The sequence below is a fragment of the Salmo salar genome, chromosome ssa09 (genome assembly GCF_905237065.1).
Source record: "Salmo salar chromosome ssa09, Ssal_v3.1, whole genome shotgun sequence".
In the NCBI taxonomy this organism is placed as follows: Eukaryota; Metazoa; Chordata; class Actinopteri; order Salmoniformes; family Salmonidae; genus Salmo; species Salmo salar.
The window spans coordinates 138,469,716-138,480,437 of record NC_059450.1 but is presented as its reverse complement, the minus strand read 5'-3'; the positions used below and the strand labels follow the sequence as shown (position 1 = coordinate 138,480,437).

General features: G+C 42.3%; 1 protein-coding gene across 6 annotated transcripts; it reads left to right on the top strand.

The window, feature by feature from the left end:
* Nucleotides 1-2,970: 2,970 nt before the first annotated feature.
* Nucleotides 2,971-7,413, top strand: LOC106613080 (28S ribosomal protein S23, mitochondrial). Of its 6 annotated transcripts, XR_006771204.1 has the most exons (7): nt 2,996-3,214; nt 3,526-3,705; nt 3,807-3,884; nt 4,042-4,165; nt 4,308-4,858; nt 4,946-5,148; nt 6,881-7,413. XR_006771204.1 is itself a non-coding variant. In XM_014214978.2 (5 exons), exons 2-5 carry the CDS (start codon nt 3,539-3,541, stop codon nt 4,443-4,445), a joined length of 507 nt encoding a protein of 168 aa, XP_014070453.1. In that variant the 5' UTR covers nt 2,971-3,062; nt 3,526-3,538; the 3' UTR covers nt 4,446-7,413. The 6 variants fall into 6 exon arrangements, 3 of the variants coding, with proteins under 3 accessions (XP_014070453.1, XP_014070452.1, XP_014070455.1); XR_006771203.1 differs by having other exon boundaries at nt 4,946-7,413; XR_001330436.2 differs by having other exon boundaries at nt 4,308-5,148.
* Nucleotides 7,414-10,722: the final 3,309 nt, after the last annotated feature.

The window sequence follows — 10,722 nt, the reverse complement described above, 5'->3', positions numbered from 1 at the left end:
CTGTTAGGGCCGACATAAAGCTGTCCCAACAGCAGAGTCCCAACAGCAGGCCCAACACCTTACCACTGCTACACCTGGCTATAAGAGGAGCCTTGTCTGACAGCGAAACAGTTCATTCAGCCTCATTTACTACCTTTAAAAAAACAAAGCGGATATGGCTGACTTGCTTAAACAAATGTGGTTTCTACTGACAATTGAGATGTACAAACTATGGAATAAGGGGATGACGAGCGGATAAGAGGCAATCTGTAATTTAGATTAAGTCACTAATGAGAGAGCTAGGACGTACGGAGTCAATATAACTATTTGTTCAGCACTTTTGAAATGTACAGTGCCAGAATACAGAACATGGGCCGTTCTTACAGTAAAACTTCCTGTATACCAATTCAGAACAGTAGGCTGAATTATGAGGGGAAAAAGGACCAAATTATTAGGGTGAGGCACATGGGCTACTAACAGCTTACTTCACAACATACACTGAGTATTACTTTCTTAGCTACAGTATACATATCATTACCAATGTTGAATGTTTATGCATTTAAGCTTGGAAAAGAGACCCTTAAACATAGAGTTGGACCACACACCCACTCCACTGAATAGCAGGCTAGTGGTTGCAGTTAGCCACTGATTCCTTCAAAATCACTCATTGTTGAATTTGAGATTTCCAACTTGTTGTGTAATGTTTATGTCCAATGGCCAATGAGCACCGATACGCTTTATCTGTCATCTATTTTCATAATTTCTCTTCATATGACAAGAATTGAAAAGGATTTGCCAGTAGATTGTCGACTTGATTCATGATGAAGACAGCTTTCTTGCTAGCTAAGATTTTGAAAGTATGATGTTGACATGATCAGTCCAATCAAAGCTACGGTAGATATAACGTGATTTGAATTTATTCTCTTGCCAATGACCTTGACCCTTCTTGGATGGGCACGTCTAATGTAACTCTATGGCAGCGCCCAAGGGGCTTGAATTTTCGAGCTCTCCTTGTACAGTAGATTTTGCGGTGACTAGTGTCCCCATGAGTGACAGAACACTGAGCCAATCACGGCGCAACTAGAGAACATTACCAACCCCTACACTGTTTTCTGCTGGCCGCCCCATCGCCACAGAAAGCACTGAGCTAGGCTAAAACACCAGCATTTTGGATCTGCCTTACTCAAGAAAGCAAAAAAGAGACCCTGTTTGTATGCGGCTTTATACACTGCTCAAAAAAATAAAGGGAACACTTAAACAACACAATGTAACTCCAAGTCAATCACACTTCTGTGAAATCAAACTGTCCACTTAGGAAGCAACACTGACTGACAATAAATTTCACATGCTGTTGTGCAAATGGAATAGACAACAGGTGGAAATTATAGGCAATTAGCAAGACACCCCCAATAAAGGAGTGGTTCTGCAGGTGGGGACCACAGACCACTTCTCAGTTCCTATGCTTCCTGGCTGATGTTTTGGTCACTTTTGAATGCTGGCGGTGCTTTCACTCTAGTGGTAGCATGAGACGGAGTCTACAACCCACACAAGTGGCTCAGGTAGTGCAGCTCATCCAGGATGGCACATCAATGCGAGCTGTGGCAAGAAGGTTTGCTGTGTCTGTCAGCGTAGTGTCCAGAGCATGGAGGCGCTACCAGGAGACAGGCCAGTACATCAGGAGACGTGGAGGAGGCCGTAGGAGGGCAACAACCCAGCAGCAGGACCGCTACCTCACCCTTTGTGCAAGGAGGAGCAGGAGAAGCACTGCCAGAGCCCTGCAAAATGACCTCCAGCAGGCCACAAATGTGCATGTGTCTGCTCAAACGGTCAGAAACAGACTCCATGAGGGTGGTATGAGGGCCCGACGTCCACAGGTGGGGGTTGTGCTTACAGCCCAACACTGTGCAGGACGTTTGGCATTTGCCAGAGAACACCAAAATTGGCAAATTCGCCACTGTGCTTTTCACAGATGAAAGCAGGTTCACACTGAGCACGTGACAGACGTGACAGAGTCTGGAGACGTCGTGGAGAACGTTCTGCTGCCTGCAACATCCTCCAGCATGACCGGTTTGGCGGTAGGTCAGTCATGGTGTGGGGTGGCATTTCTTTGGGGGGGCCGCACAGCCCTCCATGTGCTCGCCAGAGGTAGCCTGACTGCCATTAGGTACCGAGATGAGATCCTCAGACCCCTTGTGAGACCATATGCTGGTGCGGTTGGCCCTGGGTTCCTCCTAATGCAAGACAATGCTAGACCTCATGTGGCTGGAGTGTGTCAGCAGTTCCTGCAAGAGGAAGGCATTGATGCTATGGACTGGCCCGCCCGTTCCCCAGACCGGAATCCAATTGAGCACATCTGGGACATCATGTCTCGCTCCATCCACCAACGTCACGTTGCACCACAGACTGTCCAGGAGTTGGCGGATGCTTTAGTCCAGGTCTGGGAGGAGATCCCTCAGGAGACCATCCGCCACCTCATCAGGAGCATGCCCAGGCGTTGTAGGGAGGTCATACAGGCACGTGGAGGCCACACACACTACTGAGCCTCATTTTGACTTGTTTTAAGGACATTACATCAAAGTTGGATCAGCCTGTAGTGTGGTTTTCCACTTTAATTTTGAGTGTGACTCCAAATCCAGACCTCCATGGGTTGATAAATTGGATTTCCATTGATTATTTTTGTGTGATTTTGTTGTCAGCACATTCAACTATGTAAAGAAAAAAGTATTTAATAAGATGATTTCTTTCATTCAGATCTAGGATATGTTGTTTAAGTGTTCCCTTTATTTTTTTGAGCAGTATATATATATTTTTTGCAAACTGATATGTGACACGTGTTAATGCCGAAATAACATGCAAAACAGGCATAATAATTTTGCTAAACAGGTGGGGCTCCACCTGCCCTGAATGACGGGTCGCCACGGACTGTAGTTGATGCCTTATTGAAAGCCTCTTGTTCAGAGTGTCAGTGACCGCAGCGCTTAAAATGCAGACGATCTGGAACCCGCCCCATGTTTTTACAGTTCGCTTTCGGTGCAGTTTATCCCTGCAGAAATTACATGCGGAAGTGGTGGTCGTCCATGCTGGTGAAAATAGGCTCTGTAGTTGGTGGTTGCTAACTATGATCTTAGAGTTTACTGTATAATTACCTAGCGGCATTTTACACGCATAGTGTAGTTAAATTCAAGTCAATTATGGCAGGAAGTCGACTTGAAAAATTCGGAACCGTGTTCACGCGGTAGGTTCAAATGTCGTGTTGCTAATATTAGCCAGCATAATTTTGGTGTCAAGGTTACTGGAGGATACCATCTAGTTTTGTAGACCCTTTAGAGTTTGCTATCTAGCTAATGTTAGGTAGAAACAATTTTCTTTGATGGTTGAGTGACTTTTCTGCAACTTGTAGCCAATGCTATCTAGCCTATGGTTCCGCATAATATAAATGAATGCTAACGTTAGCTAGCTCTTTGCAATTGATAAATTGAGAGTGCATGGGATGCATTTGCTCCATTGTTCACGTTTTTGCTGATGGCTCACTGGTTTCTTTTTCAGAGTCAGAGATCTTATGCGTTCTGGAGTTGTCAAACAGTCTGACAAGCCCATTTGGTATGATGTATACAAGACCTTTCCACCCATGAAGGACCCACTTTATGTCAGACCAGTGGCCAAGATATATGGGAAGAAAGAAGAGGCTGTGCCAAACATCTTCTACAGAGAGGATGAAATCAGAGCGTAAGCTAATTAAACTGTTTACCTTAAACTTTTTACTGTCATTCAAAAGCTGTTAGGGATGGAAATGTCAATTTGTTGATCAGCACCAGACTCTCTTCCAGGAAATTTTACGAGATGTATGGAACAGGGCCCAGAGTTTTTGATCTCTCCAAATCCAGCTTTGTTTCAACATGCCAAAGGTATGGGCAGATTTTCACAATTAATCACATTGTTGGTTTGTTAAGTTTTGGGATTCCACATGTCTGTAATGCTGGATCCTAACTACTGCAATTCGATTATTTTATATATACATACATACATACACACACGTGTGTTTTTTTTTCTTCCTTTTTGTAGGTTTGTGGAGAAGTACACAGAGTTCGAGAGCCAGGGAGAGCTGGAGAAACAGTCTCTGTTTGAGGAGACTGGGAAGGCTCTCCTTGCTGAGGGCTTGGTGTTGAGGAGGAGGGGTACTCCTGCGGTGAGTAGACTGTTCAAATGATACAACTTATTAATTGTAATGCTGTCTGCCCTTTTCCCAAATACTGTATAGTACTAATCGCTTACAATCATGAGACCTTCTGTTAAACTGACTGGCTGCACTTTTGCCGCTTGGCCTGCAGGTGGCGTCAGAGACCAGGAATCCAGTGTTGGGCATGAAGCTGACAGACATGCTGGCGGAACAGCAGGCAGATGCACCTGGCGGAACACAGACACCAGGAGAAGAGAAGCCAACACAAGCACCAGTGACTCCACAGTAGGCCTCTGCAACATGGCTTCAACCACACTCTTCACCTAGGTGGAACCAACCATCCACCTCCACTGACTATAAAAAGGGGACTTTCAGTATCTGTCCAACACTAGACATACTCCTCAGTCCAGACTTTCTGAACAATGTGGATTAACAAGAAAGACTTCTTGTTATGGGTGGGCCTGGGCAGCTTTCACGACCGTCCATCTTGACTGCAGGGTTTTGTGTGGTGGTGTGTAGGAGTCAAGTTATTGTACATTTTTGGGCTGGAAACTTGTAAGATTGATGTTATGCATACGGCTGTAAATGTATATTGTGTGTGTCTACATGCACTGTACGTCCAACTGGTTACGTTGCAGTGTGTTTTCAGACTTTCGACAGGCCACGCCTGTTGATATGAGATGATGATGATCAATTAGCATTGTGAGTGATGGGTAAAGTAACTCTATATTCTAGAATGTGGCCTATTTTCCTTTTTTCCTCTGCCATTCATCCTCTGTTATGTTTCAGTCACGCTGCAGAACATTCATGCAAGACAAGCAAGCTGTGAGTGAGAGTTGATATTGCATTCTCCATTTGCTGCTGTGACAGTGTAATTCGACAGTGCCTGCCTGCCTGAGCATCTGGGATGAAATGGCGATATTAATGCCGTATTGCTTCACAGAGAAATACCACTGATCACATAACCACATCAGCCGACTGGGGATGAGAATGTGAGTAAAGAAGCATCACAGGTGCCATATTAAAATAAATGCAAGGTCAAATCTGTGGAAGGTATTCCACCAGATAGGAAAGGTTTGACATCAACACCTATACACTGATAATTAAACTATATTTTAGGTTAGTGTCTACTGCTACAATTCAAATAAGCACCGCACCAACATTGCATCCTGTTCTGAACATTATCTTGGCATATATGTATTTTTCAATATGTATCTCAAACTACCAGAATAACATTAAACAGTAACCAGTTATTAGAACTTCTGCAGGTTACCCTTTCTCTTCTCTCTAATCAGGATAATCATCCTTCTTCCTGTTCTCACCACTTGTAGAGGCATTGATCCGCTATATGACCTAGCAGCCCTGCAGTTCAACTGCCATTTGAAAATAAATCTAAAGAGGGCTTATATCTAGAGCCTTGGCTTTGATGTGGAACAGCACTGGTCGGAGTTATTTGCTCTGGAAAAAGCTAGCATCCATGAGCGTTTTCACAGTACCACAGTTCCCCCTTCTCTTTCCTCCATCGTCTTTTCAAAAAGATGACCTTGGAGGCATTTCTCATTATCAGCTGTCTTTCTGTTTATCGAAAGGGAAAACTGTCCATCTCACAGTCTATTCTGCGCTCGCACAGAGAGGAGAAATGATATCAACACCATAATGGAATGGGTGATTGTCTGCACACAGTCAAAGCGAAAGCAATTCTGTGGCGGCAGGATGGCAAGACGGTCTGAGGGCCTAATGAACAGGAGGGAGGGATAGAATTGGGGAGAGATGTAGAGGAGGGAGCGAGTCAGGTTGGGAATGAGACGAACAATCCTTGTCTGTCTGCCGTGTCCACAGGCTGAGGGGAGAAACGGACACTCAGTGGGGTGTGTTGGCAACCTGTGGCTTGACGCAATCCTTAAAGGTGTTGATTTTGCACTGTTTTCCTTTTATCTTATTTTAAGTGTTAAATAATATATACTGAACGAAACTAAACAATTTCAAATATTTTACTGTTACAGTTCATAGAAGGAAATAAGTCAATTGAAATAAATTCATTAGGCCCTAATTTATGGATTTCACATGAATGGGCAATGGCCATTTCAGAGCCAGTCCCAGCCAATCAGAATGAGTTTTTCCCCACAAAGGGCTTTGTTACACACAGAAGTACTCCTCAGAACCACACCCCCTCCTCAGATTATCCCGTAGGTGAAGAAACCGGATGTGGAGGTCCTCGGCAGGCGAGGTTGCACGTGGTCTCTGTGAGGCAGGTTGGATGTACTGCCGAATTCTCTAAAACGGTGTTGGAGGCTTACATTTTCTGGCAACAGCTCTGTTGGATATTCCTGCAGTCAGCATGCCAATTGCATGCTCCCTCAACTTGAGACGTATGTGGCATTGTTTTGTGACAAAACTGCACATTTTAGTGGCCTTATATTCTCTCCCAGTTCAAGGTGCACCTGTGTAATGATCATGCTTTTTAATCAGCTTCTTGATATGCCACACCTGTCAGGTGGCTGAATTATCTTAGGCAAAGGAGAATTGCTCACTAACAGGGAAATAAGCTTTGTGCATTTGAAAGGTTTCTGCAATCTTTTATTTCAGCTCATGAAACATGGGACCAACACTTTTTACATGTTGCGTCTATATTTTTGTTAAGTATAGTTTCTGTAGAGGGGTGGGTGAGCATGTAGCCTGCTGAATATTCTGACATGCTTTTTGTATGTGTTGTATGTTTGTAAGTTCCAGGTGGAGAAATGTGATGAGCAATCTTCGTTTTAAGATGGAATTAATACAATGAACTTTACGATGGAGGCCTTTAAAAACTGGAGAAACACTGTCTGTGTAGATGACTTCTTGGCAGCACCCCCAAGATTTCTCTATTTCCTTTCAAAATGTATTTTCAGGCAGGTAATGAACTTTTTTTCCCCTGCCAGACTCCTGGCAAGGATCTCTGGATACAAATGATTCCAATTGAGCATGGGCTGGAATTTAATTGATCAAAATGCCATTCTCTCTGTCACTGGAGTGTGAGCGTGGATAACATTTTACTGCTTCTGGCATAGATTTCTAAAGAAGCACCATTTTTGGGCTGTGGAGGAGAGACTAGATGCCAACAACAGCATTTAAGGGTGAATTATGTGAAAAATGTTTGGGCTGAGCGTGCTGGGTTAGGGCAGTGTCCTGTGTATATGTAACCACAACTTTTCTTTGTTGTTTACACATGGCTGGTTGTCAAATGTGATCCGTGATAGAAAATAAAACTGAATTAATTATATGTAATCATTTATTTTCTCCTTGAAATGTTGGTTAGCCTAGGTTGTGTAGATCAGTAAAATAAATAATTGAATGTGTTCTATTTCTGGTTTGTAAGAGGCTGTAGAATGTATATAGTCAGTGTACATACTGCACCATAGCTTATATACAATAGAATATTCAATAAGCCATTCAATGGCTGTATTTAACATTTTCCATATTCATAAATGGATCGAAATGGAAATGTCTTTCTCTTCAATTCTTTATCCTACTCTGTCTTTGTCTTCCTGCTCTATGGCAGTGCTGTCACAAAGATATCTAATCTCGTTGGCATTATACAGTCAGTGTCTGAAAGCGCCTTAATTGTTTTTGCCTTTCTATTGCTTACAATAAAGCCAGGCTTGTCAGTCACAGTGGGTGAGGGAGTTTGATTTATTTTTATTTTATGTCATGTTTTATTTTTCAATTTGATATCCTGCATACCCAGTAGCCATTATGATGTCCTTATCATACCATCCTTTTCCACCTTAGCCGCCTAGCCTATGCTAGGAAAAATCCCTCTTAAGCTTGGATGAAAGTTTTACAGTTTTTCACCTGATGTGTAGTTTTACCTGGACGAGCTATTGATTTGGGCTGGACAATTAACACTACAACAGTTCATACTCACAATGCATTCATATGTTCATCTTGCATATGAAGGGTATGTAAACATGGAAAAATAGGTGTACAGACATCCAGAATTCAAATCAGCAATCCAATTTCAGTGGTCATCAAATTTAAATGGACTCAGACAGCAAGCCTAATTAATGTACTTTGCTTCTGTTTGTGGACCGACAGATTGACAGCTGCATGTACAGAACACACTGGAGCATGTCGGCAGCTCACACTCACTTTTTCTAGGACCAAGAATCAGAGCCCTATACTACGAATGTAGTTTGAAGAGTTAGCAGGTAACTGGTTAAACTTGGGATAACCGGTACCATGAAAGTGGCTCACCTTGTAGCCAGGTACATTTCTATGGCAATGAATCCTTAAGAGCTAACTTGATCCGGGACAGGTTAACTCAGGGCTATCTATACTGAACAAAACTATGAACACAACATGTATAGGGTTGGTCCCTTATTTCATGATGTAAATAAAAGATCCCAGAAATGTTCCATACTCACAAAAAGCTTATTTCTCTCAAATTTTGTGCAGAAATTGGTTTACATCCCTATTAGTGTGCATATCTCCTTTGTCAATATAATTAATCCACCTGACAGGTGTGGTATATCAAGAAATTGATTAAACAGTATGATCGTTACAAAGGTGCACCTTTTGCTGGGGACAAAAGGCCACTCTAAAATGTGCAGTTTTGTCACACAACACAATGCCACAAATGTCTCAAGTTTTGAGGGAGCATGCAATTGGCCTGCTGACTATAGGAATGTCCAACAGAGCAGTTGCCAGATATTTTAATGTTCATTTCTCCACCAGGCTTGTTTTAGAGAATTTGGCAGTACATCCAATCGGCCTCACAACCACAGACCGTGTGTAACCACACCAGCCCAGGACCTCCACATCCGGCTTCTTCACCTGCGGGATCGTCTGAGGAGGGGTGGGGGTGCTGTGTATTTCTGTCTGTAATAAAGCCCTTTTGTGGGGAAAAACTCATTCTGATTGGCTGGGCCTCTGCCCTCCCAGGCCAACCCATGGCTGTGCCCATGCCCAGTCATGTGAAATCCATAAATTTGAGCCAAATTTATTTCAATTGACTGATTTCCTTCTATGAACTGTAACTCAGTAACATCTTAGTGTTAGTATTTTTGTTCAGTATACATTTATCCTGAATTTACTGTCTGAGCCTTGAGTTGAGGACCAATTAGCCTAAATCAGATTCCCTTCCTCTAGCAAAGATTGCATCATCATCCACTTAATTTGAGGAAGACAACTTATTACATATTTTATTAATCAAATATGTTTTGGGTGTTAAAATACATTACACATTTACGTCAGTAAAACTTTAGTATTAATACTATTATTTTATCAATGGGGGTGTGGGGAAAAAAATATTTTGCGCATTGATTACCACACCAAAGTAGTAAAATAAAGACATCACATTTAAAAGTCTATTTAATACTAAAGCCTACTTCATTTGCAAGATAACTTTTCTTTAAATGTGATTTCGGCACAAATTAAAATGTGGCACTGATTTACCCATGTGGGTTGATGTTTCAGCATCATCTCAATAACGAGTTCAGCGTTCGACTAGCCACGTGCGACATGCATGTGCAGTTACAAGCTTGGAGTGAGATGGGTCCAGCTGCGACGTCATCTCAGCAATCATCCCTCAGGAATAGTCAGGAATAGTGAGGGTTAACCGCACCATATAAGGAGAAGTAGGGGTTTCGAAAGGAACCATATGGAGAAGTGGGGGTTTCGAAAGGAACCATATAATTAGAAGTGGGGTTGACAAAGCAAAAACATTATTATTCAATTTAAAAAAAAGATTTAAAAAATGATATCACATATACATAATTATTCAGACCCTTTACTCAGTACTTTGTTGAAGCCCCTTTGGCAGCAATTACAGCCTCCAGTCTTCTTGGGTATGACGCTACAAGCTTGACACACCTGTATTTGGGGAGTTTCTCCCATTCTTCTCAGCAGATCCTCTCAAGCTCTGTCAGGTTGGATGGGGAGTGTCACTGAACAGCAATATTCATGTCTCTCCAGAGATGTTCGATCGCGTTTAAAAGGTGCCATTCAAGACATGGTTAGAATTTTCGAAGACATTTCATGGATGCAAAGATAACGGTAAGAAATGTCAGTTATGCAGAAAAAGAGTAGATTCACTCACTGTGAGCTGTGTCTTTGAAAGTTACCTACTGATAGCCATATACTATATAATGTTAAGTTTTTCATAATGTAAATGGTAGATAACGTTAGCTACCTTAACTTATAAAAAAAGGCATTAATTTTACAATGTATTATTTATTAATACAATTTCAAATAATAATATCACATCATGGCGGTTCTAGTGTTTTTTTGTATTTTTTAACTTTAGTTGTCCAGGCAAGTCATTTAAAAACAAATTCTTATTTACAATGACGGCCTAGGAACAGTGGGTTATCTGCCTTGTTCAGGGGCTGAACGACAGATTTTTACCTTGTCAGCTCGGGGATTCAATCGAGCAACCTTTCGATTACTGGCCCAACGCTCTAACCACTAGGCTACCTGCCGCCCCAGGATAAAAGACTCCTTTCGAAATCCCCACTTCTCCTATGGTTCCTTTTGAAACCCCCATTTCTCCTTATATGGTTCCTTTTGACACCCCTACTTTCCAGAGG